This window comes from Cyclopterus lumpus, chromosome 14 (genome assembly GCF_009769545.1).
Source record: "Cyclopterus lumpus isolate fCycLum1 chromosome 14, fCycLum1.pri, whole genome shotgun sequence".
Lineage (NCBI taxonomy): Eukaryota > Metazoa > Chordata > Actinopteri > Perciformes > Cyclopteridae > Cyclopterus > Cyclopterus lumpus.
The window spans coordinates 18,931,054-18,953,496 of NC_046979.1; the positions used below are offsets into that span (position 1 = coordinate 18,931,054).

At 45.9% G+C, this 22,443-nt stretch overlaps 1 protein-coding gene across 1 annotated transcript in view; it reads left to right on the plus strand.

Annotated features, from left to right (window-relative positions):
* Positions 1-7,289: 7,289 nt before the first annotated feature.
* The window catches only part of spns2 (spinster homolog 2 (Drosophila)), a 56,500-nt gene continuing 41,346 nt past the window's right edge, over positions 7,290-22,443 (plus strand). Inside the window, 1 exon segment of the mRNA XM_034550415.1 lies at positions 7,290-7,786. Within this exon segment, the coding sequence (XP_034406306.1) occupies positions 7,555-7,786 (232 nt within the window). The 5' untranslated portion in view covers positions 7,290-7,554.

Genomic DNA, 22,443 nt, shown 5'->3' on the forward strand with positions numbered 1-22,443 from the left:
CAAACAGCAGATAGGTAAACATGCAGCAACATAGTCATCCTGCATACCCACATGTTGGGGAGAGGATCGACTCGTGACTATTTTGACCAAAACGAAACTCAATTACATGAGAACACAGCAAACAATGCTAACGCCCTAACAAGCTCACGGTGTATGCCATCTGTCACTCTGAAAGCTGAGACACCAGATTCCAATGCTATGTCTAATCACTCCTGGGCCAAAAGTTTTCATTTTATATAGCCATAACCATACAAGTATGTCTTTGCTATTTTGTAATCGAAAATTGCGTTCAAGTTCTTATCAACGCAGTTAAAAGCTACTCCGACTTCTCTGGATCATGTCTGAAATGATTGACGGCCTTCTTCCAGCATCGAACAGCCATACATGTGTCTAAGTCTCCAACCGGTGGATTAATCGTGATACTGCACTCTTCCTAAAGGCATTCACCTTCAATAAAAACATGAGCTGGTCAAATAGACCAATTGGTTATGGTTTTCTTTGAATAGGAGCATGTATGGAGGTCTCAAAACAAAGCCAAAAAACGTTTAATTTAGATGGAATGAGGACCTACATTGACGTGTAAATTACATTAAATGATTTTTGTAGTTACCTGAGAAATTGTTAAATGGCAAAGATGGTACCCAAATGGCAAATTTGAAGATTCTATCTCGACGTGCCTCGGTTAAAACCTCTCCAACTTTGCCCTGCTTCACTTTATTAGCATCAGTATGTGGGACAGGTGATGTCCAGATGTGGTTTTGGGCTGCAACAGCAGCATCACATGGAGATATTCTCTCTAAAAGTGAACCGGAAATGAACTCCTTGAACTGTGTTCCATCTTCATTTACATATACCCAGTAACAAACCGAGGGTGACATCAATCTCATTAGAGTAACCTTTATTATGATACCAAGCTTATTCAGATAGACCCTTTTGGAGCAGGAGCCTGAGCCAGAGACCCGGGTTTATTAAGGCAGACAGTGGAGTCAGCGCTGGTTTTACCTCCCAGACCAACTGAGACTGATGACCCACGACCGAGGAGTCCAGCTTGGATGGAGCTGTCCACTAAATATTTAAATGAGCAGCCGTCGCTGCCCCTGAACACTATATTTAGTCACTGCTGTCTCTCTAACCCCCCGCTGCCCCCCCCCTCCCACTGCACAGTGTGGCCCCCAGATCAGACTTCCAGGGAGTGGAGACATCAGCCAAGATCTATTCAAATCCTCAGCTGCTCTGCCTCCAGACACTCTGTTGCTCAAGTGTGGGAGTGCATGGCAGAATGGGGGCGGGGGGCCGTGCAGGAGCTACAGAGAGCCACTGTCAGGCACAGACGGTCAAGCGGACAGGAGGTCACAGCGGACGAGAGAGGTCGTTATGGTAGAGCCCACACCTCAAGACAGACCCAGACGGCTCCGGCTCCAAAAACAAATGCATGTGACGAGATGGGGAAGTGGGGGGGTCCGCTGCCACCAAACGTCATGTGCTGATGATAACAGCCTTGTCTTACCGAATGTCCCTTTAGTCCCCTGCTGGGCACATGAAAGTGTTCTGGCAATATTAGGGCATCAGTCTGTTGAAGCGGGCCTATGTTAATGCTATCAGCTGAAAGAATGGAGCAAGATCTCCCACGGTCCCTTCTGCTCACTGGCCTGTGTGAAATGAGTCCAGTTAGCTGCTTCATTGCGTCATCATGACCATTTCTACCACTTGTGCGGATTGGCGACATGAGTCGAATAGAAATGGAACGAGTTCATTTCTCTCACGAGAATAAAACAATTGCAGAAGATTAAATAATGTGGCCAGACAACTGGATGTACAGTATGATTATAAGGACGAATTACATGCTACACCAAAATATATGGTGAAAGAGAAAGAGATGACCAAAAAGGTTCAAACACAAACGTTCTCCGGCTTGTTTTCTCCGGATCATTCTCTCTCTCCTTCCGGATCTTTAATGTACATCGTGTACTCAGGGAAACTTGGTACAGGAAGGATCGAGACGACAACGGGAGGATCACAGGCTGTTGTGTGATCACTGTGTTTGAGAAATTCCTTGATTGCTTTAATTGCACAACATTTTTGTTTATTTATTTCAATCTGCACTTGAAAGCAAAGAGATAGAGAATAAAATAGATATTTACACACATTAAAGACAGCAGCAATCAGATGAAAGCGATCCCTATCAATTACACATTGTGAACGTTTTGGAGGGATTCATTGTAACTGATGAAGACCAGAAGCGCAAAGAGGAACACCAAATCATCTGCATACACAACATGATGATGAATCCCAAAAGCATAAAGACAGGCTCCGTCACGTGGGGTGAGAGAGCCTTCTCCATATCTGCCCCCTCCCTCTGGAACTCTCTCCCCAAACTCATCCGAGACTGCACTGATCTTTCCTCATTCAAATCGCAAATCAAAACCCACCTGTTCAGAACTGCTTTTAATGTGTGATTGTTTGTTTTTTTGTTTTTGTTTTCTTATCAGGAGCCGAGCGACTCAAAGTCCCTATTTATTTGTTTTATTTGTTTTACCTGTATTTTAGCTATTCTTATTTATTTATTTTTAGCTTTTAGGATGTTTTAATTATGTGAAGTGTCTTTGACTATTATGAAAAGCGCTATATAAATTAAATGCATTATTATTATTATTATTATTATTATAATGAAGACTTTTATACGCATTAAACCGCCTGGACAAGTTATTCATATACCAGTTAAACAACCTTGACTGACCTGAAAAGAGTCAGATACAGCACTCCATCAAACCTGCATATTTATTAGTTCAAAATACACTTATTGTGAACTCTGAGCCTAAAGAGGTGGAGTCGTGTTCACTAGTAGCACAGCTGATATGCACACAGCTGATAGACACATGTTTCACTCGGGACATTTAAACTTCTTTGGCAGCCACGCGCTGGAACGCAGAAGGAGTCGGCCTTATCGTCCTGCAGCCGCTGGGCGCAGCGATTAGCAGGTTATCTCCCATCCTGCACTGGAGGCTCGGCCCTGGGCAGAGGCAGGAAGGAAGGCCGGGGGGCAGTGACTCGGTGGCTCCGGGACACATAGCAGAAAAGCGCAAGAGATAGGCCACCGAGCCAGTCTGCACGAAGGAAAAACACACAGGGTCCCATAGACATGAGCAGCATATCAACCACATCCCAAAGAATGAGGAGGGGGGAACTGGGGGCTCCAGAGAGAGGAACAACTGTTTACTGGGGCTCCCTCCTAAGCCCTCTGCGTGAGACCACTGGTTGGTTTGGCCCTCGTCTCTCTTCCTGCATCCTCTGTTCCTGGATGTCAGCGCGCGGCACTACAAAAGCCATTCTGTATCGCTCGGCCGTCCTCTGCCAGGCTGCACTGTCGGCATCATCCTTTCCAGGCTCAAAACCGAAGGGGGGAATTTCGAAACAAACTCCATGAAGGGGGGAGGGGGAGGGGGGGAGGTTGCTTTAGGTCTTGCTGGCAGAACTTCGCAGTCTAAATAAGACAATGCAGGTCAACTCAGTTTATGCGAATGCCTTCAAATCTGATACCCTTGCAAATGCCAAACGCCTGCAGAGCCAGGCGAGAGCCCGGCCTCGTCCCAAACGGATGCCAGGCTTCTTCTTCATCGGGTACCTCCTACAGCCTCTCACTAGTTTGCATACTGACAAAAAGATTGGCCTAATTTCACTTTCAGGGTTATTGGGCTGAGCGCTTTTGTTGAAGTACGTGACGTTAAAACACACGCGGCCATTAACAGGCAACCCGGTTCGCGTGGAACGAGAGCCTCTTGGCCAATGTCCCCTCTGGCTTTTCAGTGAAATCAAACTGCACTTGTCAGGAATGCCCCCGCAGCACGCCCACCGTTCACTCACGCACTGAACTCTGCGCTGGTGCTAAATCAACACTCGCTCCTCCTCGCACCTTTCCGTTTAAACTCCTTCCAGTAAGTCTCGGTTCACTATCACAGAACTCCCGACACTCTCGGCTTTTTCTGCGATCTGCAGTCGAGGACGATTTGGGATTCCTGTCTTGGCAAAATTCAAAATACACATTGGAATAGTCTAACAATTAGTGGGAGATGTTTGGCTCCTGTCTGACCGAACACAGATGGCCCAGAAACACTCATCTGCATGCAGGATTGGACCTGTCCCAGTCATTCAGAGAGAAAAAAAAGAAGCTTATTCTCCTCATTCCCAATGAAGATTCACCGAGGTGTGAATAATCTGCAATATTTACACACAATGTGCATTGTCACCTCCCTCAGTGGCATTAAAACCATCATTGTAATCAGTTAAAAACGGTCTCGCAGTAGAATCAACAAAAGGGAGTTATAGACAAACTGTATGGGAGAACAAAGGCTTCCTATGACCTCTCGGCCACAGACTGTAATGAAGTTGGAGACACTGGTGGCTGTCGGATCAGTACAGGAACCCAGCGAAACTGTCAGGACTGGGCCAGTTGCATTGTGTTCATCATTTTAAACAGAACCAGATGATATCCCCCTCTGGATCGGTTCTGTAACCACCAGGAATGTCTCAGACGAGCATGTCCAATAGCCCGATTCATCCAGCGTGATGAGCTTCGTTTCCTCAACAGCTTGTAAGAGGTGACGTCTAAACAGACAACTTTGTTGCTCGCAGACAACACGTTTACTTGTTTTTATTTTTCAGCTGCAAATCATTTTTCAAGAATATGTTTGGCCACCAAAACTCAATCAGAACTTGCCAGAAGGGGCAAATCGGTGTCAGAATGAAACATCTAACGGGTCTGCTGATGCTGGTGAGTGAAAAACAACGTCAGAATCCTACAGGGACCTGTTTTAAACTACCGCTGTTGTCTTTTTGTGTTAACATCTTCTGAATGCGTGCAGTGCAGAGGAGAGGGAGAGGCAGAGGAGCAGCTCGGGCTCAGGTGGACGCTTGAAGTCACAGTATAATCCTCTGAGGCCTTCATGGGTGCCTCAGACATGTCATGCATTTGTGTGTGTGTGTGTGTTTTTGTTTGTATCACTTCAATGTAGGGAGGTTCCTTCATTATCACCACAAAAAAAGAGGGAACAAAATATCTACCTGCAGATGTAGGCCTATAGATTGGTATTACTGAATTATCAGGAGATAAATATAGAAGGTGTGAATTACTGTCTAATCCCTGTGTCACAGTAACATTTTCTTGTCACTGACAAAAGCCTGATTTGGCTGTAATTGTGGGGTTTGAAATGTGTGATTCAGAATGCTTCTATTCTAACTTTTGAGTCTGGATGATATCTGCCCCCACACAAGATCCATGGGAGTTTCAGATGAACCACAATGCTGCACTCTCCTTTCTGCTTTATTGAACAATGGAGTGACACGAGTATGGACTCATTCTTAATTCCATGTGTACAGAGCGCTAGTACGGCTTAGACCTCAGAAAGGCTGTGAAGCGGTCCCCGTTATGTTGATCGGGTATTGTGTCGTGGACTCCTCATCCAACAATGAACCTACGTGACCGCTTCAGTGGCCGGTAACTGTTCAGTGCACTTCTCTGTAAACATTTCATTTACACACACCTCAACAGCAAGTTCCTGTTCACCTGACCAGACCTCTTAATTCATCAAAGCAATCTGTTTCCTTTCTACAGTAATAAAAACATACACAAGCAAAATGCATTAACATATTTAGTTTGTTAGTTGGACTCATAAGACACAAAAAATAATGCAGTAATGAAACATATGACAGGCGTGAACATAAAAAGTATGACAGAAAAATGGAGAAAATGAATCAGAAATGAAGTCCTTAAATCATAATATAATGAACAATAAAGCATCTCGACTAAAGCACATAGCCTGCCTGTTTGGTCGTGTATCTGAACGCAGAGATCTTATATATTTGTGTCCGCTTTAAGTCTGGCTCCTCCCTGTAGTTGTTTTTTGTGTTTGTAACATAAAGGGGTGGTTCAGGAAACATTTTCTTTCAACCTCAGTTCCTATGAAACTGATCACGACAAGTTTGTCTTCTTGAGTAATCGGTGTCATGATTTCTGGAAAGAGACATTGCTGCTGAGCTTTTCACACATACTTGTTTTGGGTGATTGGAGCGCCACAAGCCAAGCGCCTTCAATAGCTGCATAGAAGGCTGATATGTCGACGGCTGATATCCCCAAAACAACTCACACTAAAACAATGTAGACTGATAAACGGCACTACAGGAAGAGGAAAATGATGTACCTTTGATTTGATTTTGGTGTTAACTGTGCCTTTAATATCCAATAATCTACTCCGACGGCACAATCAACCCTCTTGAGTGTCTGCCATTGAATGTAAACTAAGTAATCTCTGTGTTATCTTTGATGCTGGTTTAACATTAATAAACACATCAGCTGTGCTGTCAGCACCAGATTAGATCACTTGCAAAAGCCTTCCTGCCTGTTAAGGATTTGTGGAGAACAGTTAATGCTTCTATGTGTCTTATCTGGTCCATTACACATTCAGACTGCTTTATCCCTGTTGTTGAGTGACGGTAGTTTGCCAGTCACAGTGAGATGTTCTGTTCCATTTCTTCCCTGTTCGGATTTTATATATACTTTTACTAAATTCACTTATTGATCCTCATATGTCTGTGGTTTTATTTGAGTGTCACCATCGATCAAATAATTAAATCAGTCGGTAAATGAATGTGCTTTATAAATTAAATTGACTTTTCTTATTCTTCAATTACAAAAGTTCCAAGCAGACATGTCTTTAATCAGAAATTGCTAAATAGGCATGGCGGTCAGTGTGACATGTTATGGGGATTAAATAAATCTTCTTCGTCTTCTATTTTTTAAAATATTTTAGATGGAGAGAGGACTACATGCATACAAAAACACACACATAAATCCTGAGATCTATTTGGGATCTTTTACTATAAATACGAGCAGACCAAGAGGGAGCTACCGTCCATCTCTAAATGTGCAACATACTTCTGTGACCTGCTTCTATCAGAAGCCTATAAATATTCCGTATTTGTTTCACTCAGTCAGCAGCCATAATGCTCCCTATATGTGAAATATCAAATATATACATTAAATACATGTATATATAAGGGAAGTCACACACACACACCCGTTTCCCACCGCCGTCAGCTTCCTTAAATAACAGAAAAGGGTTTTCCAACCGCACTCTCCTCTCCGGTTGCATTCCCCGGCATCTGTACCACAGTATCAGGTGCGCGCCTCCATCATTCGCTGCGGGGCTTCGGGAGGGGGGCGGAGTTAGTCAAGCCGGGTCACACCCCCTGCACTATAGCGCGGTGGAGGCGACTCTCCTCACAGAAAAAAAGGAAACATAAATCCTAAGGAGCGCACAGCCCGTCCGTCACCGCGCACTGGCAGACCAACATGATCCCGAGAAGATCGAGTCCTGCACTTCCACACTTGCGACAGCAACTCCACTGAGAACAACCGCAGCAGAAATCACAGAGCATCGCCGCGTCCGGTCCTCGGTGAACTATCCTCCTCTCCGTTCTCCCGTCTATTACTCTCTCTCTCTCTCTCTCTCTCTCGCTCTCTCTCTCTCTCCCCCCGCGCTGGATCTTTCGTGCCAGAAGATGTGTGTGGAGAGCGACGGGTGCGACATCGAAGGCTGCAGCAGTTCGGACGAGGTGCGCACGCTGTCGGGCAGCATGAGTCCCGCGCTGAAATCCAACCCGGACCTTCACCCGTGCAAACCCGGGCAGAAATTCCGCGCCGCGCTGCTCAGATGCCACTCACCGGCCGCCGCCGCCGGGATCCTCAGTTTTGGGAACGTCCTCAATTACATGGATAGATACACCGTCGCCGGTAAGTGACCTACCTGACTTCTCCCTTTCTGTCGGAGCTGTTTGTTTATCACAAGGGTGCCGGCAAAAACCTCGCAGAGCAGCCCCGTGTGAGTGTACGTGCATGCGCTAATTGCCCGTGAGCCGCTCCGGGCTCTCGGAGAGCAGCCAGCACCTCAGCGGAGACGGGCGGAACAATGGGGGGGGGGGGGGGGGGGCTTTAATGTGCGCTCCAACCGCACCGCGGTGCGCGTTACGGTGCGGGGAGACTGAGTGTGCTGGTTACACCAAGGCAGGGCAGTCGTGTTGCTGTAAAGGAAATGTCATGTCATTTAGCTGACTGCATGCGCTTGCACTGTGCGTGCGTGTGTGTGTGTGTGTGTGTGTGTGTGTGTGTGTGTGTGTGCGTATTTTTGGGCTCTTCTGTCAGACGAGTTTCAGCGATTGAGAGAGAGAGAAAGAGAGAGAGAGAGAGAGAGAGAGAGAGAGAGAGAGAGAGAGAGAGAGAGAGAGAGAGTGCTTAGTTCCTTTAGTCCATCACCTAATAGCGCGTGTTGTGTGCGGCTGTGATGAGCGGCCATGTGGTCGTCCCACTCAAGTGTCCGCATATTTCCTCACTCCAGCTGAGATCCACAACATGATTTATTAAAGCTGAACACTGTGTACGGATGGAAATTGAGGGTGGTCAAATGTAAAACAGTGCATTTGTACGGGCCAAATTATGGACCTGATCGATTAATTGATTGATTACTAAGATGATTTTGAAGCCAAGAGCAGAGCACAGTGAGATGATGCAGAGATTTTGAAGAACAATATTTTTTTCCTGTTTTTTATTATCGAAAATATTATAATATTATAGACAAGGGCCAAGCAGAGTAATATTATTGAAATAGCCCAGTTTGTAGATTCACACCAGAAATGTATTTGATTTTAGTTGACTAGCAAAGCAAGAATTGTGTAACCTATTGTTATAGCCAAGGACTCTGCCGGACTCTGGTTAATCTTTATCCTCATTTTAGTTTGACCAACATTTGGCAGTACTTATCCAGGCTTGGACATCGGACTGTGGCACTGAATGGGTTAACATTACTGCTGCAGCATGGAGAATGGAGGGAAGCTGTTCATGGCGGAGTAGACTCTTCTGTACAAAGAGACCCCCTCAAGTTGTATTCATTCTCTTTTACTTGCATGACTGTCACACACAGGTCTACTTGAAATTCCTGTATTCTTTACCCATTACCTATAGCAAAGCATATCTGGCATCAAGATTTCTGAAATTGATAAATTAGGGGGAACGTAAAGATGGAATTTCACTCTGTAGCCCCTGGCAAAGAGAAGGAGTGGCTAATCCAAACGGAACAATGTGTACACTTCTAAGTAGCCACATGCCCGCGGCTCCTCATCCTGAGGGCTTCAGGTCCGGTCTGTTAAGAGTCATACACACCCTTGGGCACCTGAGCGACCATGACGGCGGTAAAGCTTTAGCTGCTCAACCGACAGCTAAGAATGTGTTGAATGGTGGGTGTGGGGTGTGTGTGTGTGTGTGTGTGTGTGTGTGGGGGGGGGAGCATATCTAATCTGAGCAATCTTCTAGCACCACTCGGTCACAGCAGATAGATATATGAGAAGCCACACCGTCATCCTCCGTCGTGGATGCGTCAGGCTCCCTCTACGCTGTAGCGATTTGGACTCCTGTAGCGATTTGGACTCCTGTCTCCTCCGCCCCTCCTCGTGCTTTGATCAGAGGAAACCTCCTCATTAAGGGGCTTGCGAAAAACCAACCCTATTGTCCACAGTCCTCTCCACCGTGATGCTGCCACTGTTCGTCTCTGCCCTTCAAACCGCACGAGTTGCTGTGGCACGAGGACGGGAGACGGGGAGAAAGTGGAAACAGGGATGAGGAAGGGAGCGCAGGATGATGGTGTTGGGGAGGGGTGGGTGGTTGCAGCAGCCCGGGCTAACCCTCGTCCCCATCCCTTCCCACCTGAACGCTGCCGGGCCGTTTGTTGCATTATGCATGGGAGGTGTTAGCGGCGGATCCCCTCGCAAAGAGGGACCAGCAACCATGAGCATCCAACACAACTAATACATAGAATACCAGCTGATCTGCCGTCCTCCCTCCTTCTCTCTCCAACCAGTTCTCTCCTCTCCTGCTCTGTGAGCTACGGTGGAGATGTTGCCGATTGTAAAAATGGGACATTAGTCTTAAATCTGGTCTTTTCCTGATGTAATTTCTGAGCTCATTACATTGTTTCTAAGCGGAATTAAGTATCAATTTGTCCGCTTTCCATTTCCACCACCTCGGACACGATCTCCCGTTAGCTCTCTGTCTCCTCTCCTCCTTTCTAATCCCTCTACTTTTCCGCTTCTCCAGCTTCCTTGTTCTCTTTCTGCAGCAGCAGGTACTCAAAACTCATAGATCTTAATGTCAATTAAGCTAGCATGAGCGCACGCATACACACACACACACACACACACACACACACACACACACACACACACACACACACACACACAGTAGAAAAGACTCTCCCCACCATTTCAAGAAGGGCTGAATGAGAGAGGGGAGTAATGAGGGGAGGGGCCGGCTGCTGCAGTGGCAGGCAGTCAGAGGGAAGTGGACGCAGAATGTTGGCTTAGCGCGAGCGATGCTGTCCTCCCCCCGACGTCAAAAGGTCTTTGTACCAACAGCCATTACTGTAGTGTGTGTGGATCACTAAAGCATTGTCACAGAGACAGAGGGTGACCATCACAGACACCGGGGCTATTCTGCACCACAACAATGATGGGAAAATTGCACCAACCAATGCACAGCGGCTGTGTCAAAGACTTGGATCTTCTCTGTTGATCCCCAGTGTCAGAGGTGAAGCCACACACACACACACACACACACACACACACACACACACACACAGACCTTAGTGTTTTTAATAAAAACTATTTAAAAAACAGCACAAACAAACTGAAGTTTATGATTCCAACGCTCGACTTCTCCAAGATGATGGTGAGAGCCACAAAAGAGGGAAGTCACAACGACTTTTTACGAGAGGTTGTTTTGCTCTGGATTTTATAGACGCTCCGCCAATATGTTATTTTACAAGACTTGAATATTTAATGCGCCCAGTATGTGAGGAGGGACGGCTTGGAAACAAAGTAATTGTTTGAGGCTTGCGCTGCATATTGGAGAGGTTTTAGATCTCAGTATGGCACTGGAATGAGTGAAAAAACCAACTCAATATTGATAGTGTCATCCTTTAAATTCACAACAGGGAGTCACTTTTAGTCTGCGATGTATTGTAATACTGTAATGTAAGCAAATGAATACATTTCCACTTGCAATGCAAAAAAAAATGCATTTTGAATATCTGGTTCACTCTTGAAATGCGGCGTGTTCAACTCTGGATCATCAGAGAGATGCCGACAGTCCATATTTTGTCAGTTTCCTTATTTATAAGTTGTGGAATTGAGAAAGAGGAAAGGATCCGTTTTAGACACACTTAAGTCCAAATCCATGTGTGAAGAAAGACAAGTCAGCTACATGCAGCGGGCTGGACATCGGGCCCAGCTGTCCAGCCTGACCGGGAACGCTCCTCCAGAAGCCTGTGCTCGTTTTTACGACCATCTGTGAAGCAGACGTGGCAAAAATGAGGAGCGTCTGGGGTATTTGAGGGTGCCCTGGTAAGCTCGATGGTGCCCTTACCGCTCACTGCATTTGGGAATAACGGTGTGCAGGGAAATGAGATGGAGATTGGACCATACAAGATTGGAGCGGAGCTGGATGAGTTACGATGCTCCGGTTGGGTCACTTGTGTCTGCCCTTCGGCAGCCACAGCCACTGTTATTCATATTCCATTGGCTTTTTAGAGTGTAGCTCTGAGATTTAGAAGGCCACCACGTTTAATTTAATTTGAGGTGGCTTTGGAACCTTAAATCCCTGTGTTGGTCTCTGCGTAGACCCACAGACAGTCCAAGCTCCCCGACAGCTTATCATAAAGAGGGGATTAAGTGTTTCTTCAGAATATGAATAAGAAACTGAGCACTTAACGTTATTCGCTTCTTGGTAAGTAAGTAAACCCTGATGTGTGTCAACTCCAGCCACCCCCTTGCGTGCACCCAGGGTCGCCCCCTTTTCAGCCAGCAATGGGGCAGTTTGGGGGGGTATACCGACTGCAGCCTAATCTGGGGTGGACAGAAACGTTGGGGTGCCGCAGATTAGCGTCTCTTCCAGGCACCTTAAGCTGAGTTATCTCAGTCAAGCTGTCATTCTGGGAATACCCCCCAAAAAAAAAAAAAAACAGGGTCACATCCCATTGGACAAGGGCAGGACCCTTTGCATGTGGACCTTTGGCATCTTGCATTAAGACACAGATGATCGTGTGGTAATAATCCTTTTAAAGCCAGCTCTGGCACTCTGCAAGAAATAGGTAGCAATCTATCCAGTCTGACTGGCTATGCAGATTAATTCCTGATAGCTTTGTCTACTTCCTTTGGGGCTCCTCATTACCAGCGTCCATACAAACCGTTCCTCTGAATTAGCATTTCCTCATAAAGCAGTCGCAGGGGAAATGCTGCGGCTATGTTCTGTCTCCGACATGTTTTTGCTGTATGTTGTCACAACACTAAGCACCCTTTCTGAGGGTGGAAGTGCACCAAGTGAAAGAAAAGGGCATCACTTTCAGTTCCACAGAGGCCAGAGAAGAAGTCAAGACGGCGTCTGTGTCTGTTGGGGACATTTCGGCATAAAGCAAATTCTACGAAAACAAAAGTCCCCGCAGATCTTCTCAGCAACATGAAGTGCTGCAGCGGAATATGCCACGACGAGACAGACAGGAAGTGTCTCCTCTCTGTGTTGGCCACGCTCGAGTAGCTTTGGGCTTTAGCCGTCGTGTGTTTCACCCCTCACTCTTCTCTCCATTTCAACCTCTCTCGTTTTATAGCGCTCACATTAAAAAAATTCCCAAACAACAGCAGAGGCATTAAAATGATGTAAGGGCTTCTAGTAATTCACTTTATAGGGTTGCTGCGTCTTTCTTCCCGTGCTTTTTTCCATCTGATGTGGGGCTGTTTCGAATTAGACCAACGGCCCCCGTACAGTATGAAGCATCCCTGTGGAAGGCATCTTTCATGCGGTATGTTTCGACATCTTCCAAAATATTTCATTTCACTGTTGACAGCAAAATATTGATGCTATTGAACAGATGGTAAATGGAACAATGACATGATATCCTACCAACTGGACTTTTCCAGACCGGTTTCCCACAGATCTCCCACTAATCTCTTTATGTCTATATCCTGGCGTGCCGTTCCCGCTGCTGTGAGAAAACAGTCTGTGTGTTCTTTAGGCTCCGATTTAGCCGACGTCTGTAATAGTAACCGGTGGAATTAGACGGGAGTTTCTTCCTCTGCCAGACAGCGTAGGCCCTTTCATGTGGCTCCTCCGGATTTTACCCTCAAGCAGACGTATTTCCCTCGGTGCAGCTTTCGCTCCTATGACCTCCTCCGACTTGACCCCACCGCCTCGTGGCTCGGCCGATGGTCACTTTGCTGCGACGCTTCCCCTCCGATACCGCTGACATTTTGGCATCGGCCCAACCTTGCATCCGACATCACTCATCACAGCTGTGAGGTCATTACACAAGCTGCATTCTGGAGAGTGTATCCACTTTTCAAGACAGAGTGACAGCGAGATGAGTCACGAGCAGAAGCAGAGGGATTCTCCAAGTCTCCATCCAGCTCCTGTCCAAAACACCCTGTCGCAATTAGCCCCCATGTTATAAAAAGACGTCCCACCCTTCCTGTCCCATTATATAAGAAGACTATTTATCTGAAGAAAGAGCTGAAATTCGTCTCTTCAGACGGCAGAATCGCGGGAAGGAAAGAGGAGAGATTGGGCATGTGTGGAGCACTGTGCTGTCAAATAACAGATCATCCCTGCTTTGGAAATATGATGGGAAAGAAATGTGCTCTCCTCACTCCCTGCATTCCGCCTCTCATGATAATCTCACATTTCTCAGGGAAGTCTGAGAGGCCCAATATTGTAGAAATGAAAATATGTTGGTCTGTGGATTGTTTCTGCATTCATTACGGATTGTATGGGATAACACGGAGAAAATAATATCACGGTGTGCTATTCTAACAGTCAAAAAGCTATTTTATTAGTCAGATGACTGAAATATTGACTGCTCAGACTACATTGTGTGTTTCCGTTTCCCACCCACACACACGCACACCCACACGCACACCCACACACAAACGCACACACACACACCAAGAGATATTTACAAAAAAAGAGAAAAAAACTATGCAACACAAGTGACATTTCTGTGTTGTGAAGGTCATATTCAAATGTCCCCCTGAGTCCAGTGAGTCCAGTGCTGATACATGCGATGAAGAAATGGAAATAGAACACAATGTGATCCATTTCTTACACACACACACACACACACACACACACACACACGCTCACACGCACACAATGAATATTGATCAACAGAGAACAGCAGCTTGGAATGTGTTACGAGTGATGAAACCGCGAAGTCCTGAAGTACTGAAATTGGATTTTTCATTGACAAGTTGTTGTTGGAATACAACATTTGCTCACAGCATGAGCAACAAACCAGCAGACATGCAGCTAGCAGTGATATTAGCTCTCAGCTCCTGGAAGCTCTCACAGCTGCTAGAATAATATTTAGAGTGCTTATTTACAGCGGCTCTATATTTGAAAAGCCTTCCCTGTTGAGGGAAAATGTAATCTCCACCCTCCATTTACATGTGATGGAGTGAAAAGTGGAGCCTGGCACAGGGATTGTGTAATCTTTTATAGCCACGTTCAGGCCCAGGATAAGGTGTGTGCGTGTGTGTGTGTGTGTGTGTGTGTGGGTGCGCGCGTTCCCTTACATGTTTCATCAGCTCTTTTTTAAAATTTCATTTGTGGATATCAGTCATGTTGTCAGAGCTAGATGAGATTGCAGCAGGATTTTCTTTACTGTGGCGTCCTCGTTACTGTGTTCGTGTGAAGAGCCGGAGTTGAGTGAGGGCGCTGACCTCTGTCAGAGACTTAGATGTCCTGGGTCAGAGGTGGACACGCGCGCACACACGCGCACACACGCGCACACACACGCACACACACACACACACACACACACACACACAGCCCTTAGTGTTTTTCTGCAATAAGGGTTTCACACTTAGGATTGAATTCCTCTGAGAATATGTCATTGGTTTTATGTTTCCAAGATGTGAGTGCTGTCCCAGGGACAATAAGTGCATAGGCAGGTATTAAACTTAATGTCGGGCTGGCAGCCACGCATTATCTTATCCGGCCTCTCATTTCAAATCCGGCTAACTTCGCGCTGCACAGCTTGATCAGCAGGCAGCCAGACGTTTGTGTCTGGTTTTCTTTTTCTGGCTGCACGTAAACAAATAGAAATGCTGCATTTCTATCTTAAATGAATATTGCCTATCACATTACAAGCAAAAGAAAAACACTTTGGCTAAATGCTGCAGATATTTTATTCAAGATCACCACAGAAAACTGTCACTAAAAAATAATCGTCAGATTCCATCCGGGGTCTGCTTATGAGACAATAGCGGGCTGAGTTTAGGTGTTTGTTTCTGCAGAGCAGTTGTGCACCAGAATGGTTGGTTACGCCTCACTGCCAAGGGATGGTTATTACAGCGTTCTTTTGATGCCATAAATGTTTACTGGTCCATGTTTAACTGCATAGATCTGCAGGCAGCTTGTCAACACAATACTCCCAACAACTTTGATTGCATGTATTTATAACGCAGAATATAATGCATTCTACTTGAAGCTGAATGTGGTCGTCGTGCCATGAAATGAGGGACTTTAGATGTTCTGCGATGTTGAGGAGGCAAGAGCGCAGCCAGCATCCCGTGTCGTCATGCAGGTTGCTGATGGAAGTATGTGAGCAGCTTCTTATTGTAAATGACAGGTTAGTGCATCAGGCTCGAGGCTCTGTACTGTGCTGTAGGTAAGTGGGCCATTCTTTAATAAAAACACGCGTGGTATGTGCAGGAAGTCAGAGAGGAAGAGCGGTGGAAAGGAAGGTGTGTTTTCCCACGCCGAGAAGAACTTCCATTTTGAGACACAAGATTCAAGCTGGCCTCTGAAAGACACATTTAGGTTTCTCAAAGTGTTTGATGAAATAGCAGAGTAAGTAATGAGATGCATATCTAATTCATGAGCCAGTGAAAGATGAACCCCACGACCTAAACTAAACTAAACTACACCCCCCGCCCCCCCCATAACTGTGATGAAATTGAGTTGCACATTAGTGTCCCTCCCCCTCAATGGAGACAGTGTGAGAGTGCCACTATCGGATTGTTTTTGAGTGAGTATGTGTGCAGCGGCAGGAGGGGTCACCTTGACAGCGCCTCAGAATGAAAACGCTTTTATATGTCGGATCTCTCTGGCTGTGGTTTTGATTGGAAAACAAGCGGAAACCTGAAGATGGACAAAACATGTTTGACATTCATATTTATCTATAAAGTACTATTCAGTACTATTACTAATTTCCAATTTCACACATTCTCACCCATTTTTTACAAAGAAACTAAATAGAAACTCACTACATACAATAAATTCTTGAATTTAAAAGATAATCTGCCATTCACATTCACTAACTATAAAGTACTATTCATCCACATTTGTGTATTGCTGATTTCCAATTTCACATCAGCCATAAAGAAGCAGCTGGGCCCTTATTGCCCCATAATTCTCAATTTTGAGGAGCCTCAGCACTGTGATTATCCAGAGAAGACAGTTGGCTTCTAGCCGTTTGATGCTAAATTGAGCTGAAAACACAAATCTTCACCAATTTTCTTCCTTTTTTTTAATCATGGCTTGAGGTCACTGTGCGTTCCTTTTTCGTGAAACAGCTCTGCGGGCTACACAGACCGCTCAACAGCCTGTGGACATCTTATTGTTACGCTTTACAGCTCACACGGTGAGCAGATCAAGAGGAAGGCAGAGGAAGTAGATGAGTCAGGTGTCAAGTATACCACACGTATACAGTGTATATTAAGTAGATCTGTAAAATATCAAGTATTTAAATGAATAGATCAGCAGCATTTCAGCAAATGCTGCTTAATCGTTGGATAATTAAAGACGCCTCGTCTCAATGAGCTTCATTAACTAAGATAATGTAAGAACGCCTTCCTGCACTGTACGTATACCAGTTTATGATAATTATGGGGCAAGACGTTTCAATGTCCCCCCCATTGTGGATTCCCCGCATCCTCATGAAAGGAAAAAAAAGTGAGGACAAATAAAATCTCAATAGAAAACACTACAGAATGACTTTAATCCTCCACACTGTTATGTAAAAATAGTGCTGGGATTACTGACAGGATTAAAAAAATTCACATGAGCTGACACTGGCACGCACACGTGGTGATGTAAGTGAAGTCTTAGGCTGTTTTAACTACCTTGACGTAACCCTACATTTACTGGTGGTCGGCCCATTGGTTGGTGGGTCCACCGTTAACAGTCGGATGGATGGCCATGGCATTTTGGCTCCACATGCATGTTTCTCTGGGGAATCCCCTGACTTTTAATTTAATGCCAGCAGCAGATCACATTTTTGACTTTGAACCATTGAAATATTTCTACATCCAGAAGGTAGATTGGAACAAATTTCGCCTTGGACATCCACGCTCCCCAGGGGATGAATTGTAAAGTGATTCTGTCATTTCTTATCTTCTATGGAGAATACATCCTACACACTGTTCCTTCCATTGGTCCAGGACAAATAGTGGGCTTGTGAGAGGGACAATGTCCGTATAACCGGATACCGTTTGAGTCTCTCTCTGGTTAACGTGGCTCCTTTTCAAAATTTCACATAAAACACACTCCGTGTCCACATTCAAGGTTGAGTTCAACTGCTGTTCAGTATTCCTGAGAGACGCCCCCCCCCCCCCCCCTCAGCAGTCAGACAGTCTCATCTCATCTCAAATACCTTTGCTTCGCTTCACTGCATGTCTTTCCAATACTTCTAAAGCATTATCTCATATACGAGCATGTGGGCTAGTCCTGGATGTATTATTGATGGGCTATAGGTTTAGTCTGCTCCCTTGATGCTTCACTATGCATCCTCTCCACTACCATCAAATATTTAGCACGTACTGGCTGGGACTAATGCGCCGCGGCACTCGAGCTGAATTCAAGCTTTTGATTAGTGAAAGAAAATTAGGTTGAATTGTATTTAAGTGGTAAGGCTGGCACACCTACAGGCCTCTAATTTGATTTTGGCCCAGTTTGACAGTCACACATTTAGAAGATTAGAGAGAAAGCTGTCTCAAATGTCATAGTGTTTTTTTGTCACTGAAACAACAGCATGGTCATCCTCACACACTGGCAGGACTTCTGATTCGAGTTTGTATTTATCTTGGTGCATTGGTCATCTTTAAGCACTTACACCAGCTGGATTTGACATCCACACATCAACGTCAGTGATATAAGAAAAGAAAAAACGCAAACTGAAACTGGTAGAAATAGGATTTGCATTGTGTGAGCGTGTTACTACGGGTACACAACACACAGTTACTACAGGAAGTACATTCTGAGCAACACGTCCACGACTTCTAGGTAAAATAATGACACAACTAAACTAAAGAATGTGACACAACAATAACACAAATATTCAAAACAGTAGCCTCTCCGCTCCTACATGTGCGTTTGACTCGCTACCAACAGGGAAGAAAGATTATCCTCACACACTCCCCATCTCTTGTGGATTTTTATTCCCCCCGTACGAGTTCCTGAAGACCCTCTCTTTGCAGCACGTTTGCTTTCTGTGTGGCAGGGAGAGGAAGTGGAATGGAAAAAGCACACCCCCACCCACTGCGGACCGCAAGGCAAAGGGAGGAGAGCAGTCGGTCAGGAGCCCGCCGGCCACAGTCGGGCATATTTGTGGTCAGCTTTCTCCTCTGAGACGCTGTGCAGTGTGGCCTGCCTCTCTCCCCGCGTTGGTTCTGTCACTGTCTCTCACACGCTCAAATCCCAAAATTGGTCACGTGAACGACCAGAAAAGATGCACTTTCTCCTCCCTCATTATGCCCCCCCCCCCCTCCTTCCCCCTCCTTCCTCTCCCAGACTATTTATACTGCTGGGGTTGACACATGAAAAGGAATCACCCCGTAGCAGGAATGAAGGGGAAGGATCTGGCCACATGAGCAGAGCGGTTCACCGCTGCCCGTCACACTCTAGCCAGCATGAATGACTTCCATCCATTGGCTCCCTCTCACACACACACACACTGTAAAACCAGGGGAAAGGGGAACACGCACACACGTATATATACTATATATAAACAATGGAAACATTTGCTTTGCAAAACAAATCCAGCCCAGACTGACCCGGTTTTAGCCAGCACCTATTTCTTGTCTCCTCATGACTCCTCTGCTCTCTCTCCGTGTCTCTCCAACACTGTTAAATTGGACTGCTAGTCTCCCCTTCCTCTTAGCCTAGTTTCTATGTGCAGAAATAGAACCAAGGGGGGCCAGAGATCCACCAGTCTCTGTTGGGGATTTTATATGAAATCTGTCCGCTCCAAGCTGACGGTAGTTCTGTGTGTGCATATCTGTGTATGGGCTGTAGTGTGTGTGTGTGTGTGTGTGTGTGTGTGTGTTCACTTCTGGTGTATTTGTGAGTGTATGGTGGTCCCAGAGGAGCAATGCTTGGAGAGTGCGTCACTGCACGAAAAGCTGGCCTTGCAAAAACAGCATGCTGTATCCTCATTTTAAATGTTTCCTCTGGATCACGCCGTCGTGTTGTTATAACTTAAGATTTCGGTGGAGGTTCACCTCTCCCTGTCAACTTGTCCGTGTGATGTTTTTCTTTAAAAAAAAAATGGTGCTGAATAAAAACACAAGAGATTGGTCTCAGTATTCTGGACAGTTATCAAACTGCTGGTCGCCGTATAATGGAAACAGCGAGGACTGAAAGACTATTCATAATCGAAGAATTATCATTCACCATTCACCGCTCTAAATGTGTGTGGCGTGTTCACCAATATGAGTCATTTCTTCTCATGCTATACTGAAAAACAAAGGTGGACGTTATGAGAGTGGAATAAGTGTCAAACACAGGGAGCTGTTTGGCTCAACTCTACGAAAGGGGTCCTGAAGTGTCACGCAATAAATAATGTGGCTCTGCACTGTCCTGGTGCACGTCGCAGGCATGTGTCAAGGGAGTCACGCCGAAGCAAATGGACTGAAGGATTTGTCAAAGTCAGGAAGACAAATAAATGACCAAGCAATAGGAAATCGTCATTTGTGTTTTATCTGTGAAAGGTCAACTAAGGGAGTGTGCACTGCACTGGCTTGTGTGTAAGAAAAGAGTGGCCTGTGAAGCTGGCTGTGCCGTGTGAGTGCTGCTACTTTGAATGAAGATGGAAGTAAGCGGTGTGTGAGTGTTATTTGCTGTCAGGAAGATCCACATTCCTGTCATGTTTTTCGCGCTCGGCGTCATGCTCAGATGCACGCCGGAGGTCTGAGACTTGAGAAACTCATTAACATTCACCTGCAGTGGTAAACTGATATGTAGCGATAATGTTAATTGTCCCGCTTTCCAGCGTTGCCATGGTGTTATACCTGGTATTTCAGGCATCCTATAATAACCGTGTAACTAAGGGACATGTGAGCAGATACTGCATTGTGACATGCGACTGCACTGAGGATCCTAGAATATAAAATAAATTAAAAAGGCAGTTTTCTGAGATTTCAGCAAGCTGAGCTCCTTTGTGGTTTCTTGACCTTTATCTCGAACAGCATCGCCATGGCAACTGAACTGGGTGCTGCCAGCTTGGGGCTGTGGTACTGCATTATCAGATACATCACAGAGTCTATCTTTCTTAATAAGACATGGGGATTGCGTTTCCTCACAGAGGAGAAAAAAAAGAAAAGGTTGAGGAAGGAAGTAAATCAACAGGACATTTAATTGCCAACATTGAGATCAGAGATGATAGTTACGATAGGCTGCTACACAAACAGAGCTGCTGGCTCTCTGTAATCCCTGACAGATTAGCACACTTAATTACACAGCTCATTGCTCTTGAATTGAGAACAACAAACACTGCTGCTTTGATCGCCATTAACATCCACCGCTACCTCGTCAGAACTTCTCATACAACACCTTCATGTGCTTTTAATAGATCTAATCGCGTTAGAGGACTTCATCACACAGTGGTTCTAGTTTATCCAACACCCGCAGCTCTGTTTTCCCATTGTTGCAGTGAATAGCAGCCAACTCTACCTCTATTAATTGTCTGGTGGTTGTGTGGTAAGGGTAGACGGGCGGGGCTCAGACAAATGCAGACTCTGTCCAGGAGGGACGCTCCACCATCTGGCGTTGGAATCCCCCTCTCAGCAGGCTGCGTGTGTGTGTGTGCGTGTGTGTGTGTGTGTGTGATAACTTGTCCAGGCTAATTAGAGTACAGCTGCAGTTGTACAGTCCACTGTTAAAACACTGTTGTCGCTGTTTGACAGACGTGACAAGGGGAAGGGGGGGCGAGACGCTGTCGCAGCCAACCTGTCTGCCAAGGCCATGTAGTGATGGCAACCTGATGTGTGTGTGATCAGATTAGCTAAATCCCTGAGGTGCATGGATGTGATCAGACTCATTTCAGTAATCAGCCCAACTTGGACTTGGATGTGAACTGCCGTGAGATCTGCTGACGAGCAGCACGGTTACAACATGCGAATGCAGCGACGTTGAAGCCGGTCTTTTTAATAACTGGCATACGAGCACCTTCTGAGTCACGTCATCACGAAACGGGAAAGGAGGGCAGAGAGTTTCGAGTGCAGCTCTCAAACAAGAATGCTGCCCCGCAGTGTAAGAATGTGGGCAGGTGGTTTGACTCACATGACAGGAATCTGACGTATGTCTCTGCTATGCAGTCCCAGTCCAACCTGCACCTGCGCCGGCAACGCGCCGCCTTTGTTGACAATTAGTCAGAATCGGCATCCATTGTGTTGAGCGCTTTATTTTCTGCCTGCTTGGCCGTGACCTTTCTCGCCATCGACCGAGCTTGAAATCCCGGAGATCACAAGGACGGGATGCACGAGCACGCTTCTGAAAAGGTGCGGAGTCTCGGGTGCACGAGTCCGGAGGTCAGGTTACGCTGGGTCACGCTGGCCTGCCGGGCTCGGAAAGGAGAGGAGCAAACAGATCAGACGCAGCGTTTTAAAATGTTAGTCATGCTGCTGTTCCATTTTCATGAGCTGTGTTGCAATCGTCGGGACCAGCCTGCCAGTTTTTACAGAGACACGGCCGGCACTGCCGAGCACACGCATCTCGACTGCAACCTATTCCTTTTCTTTCGGTTCGAAACAGAAAATAAGCCTTTGAACCTTTCCAAGCCGGTGGTCCCGAGAGGAGCAGAATTCATTTGATGAGATGTGTTGCTTCTTGTTTACTGGAGCTTAAAAGTGTATGGTAGCCATAAAGGGGGTTTCTTCCAACCCTTAATTAATCCCCGTCTGATCTTCTTCTTCATCTCGATAGTCTGATGTTTACGACGTGGTGAAAAAAATAAATAAAAGGAGTTTATGAGATTTCATGCTTTACATGCAGAAAACTCTGAACACACACACACACGCGCACACACACACGCACACACACGCACACACACGCACACACACGAGTCATAATGTTGT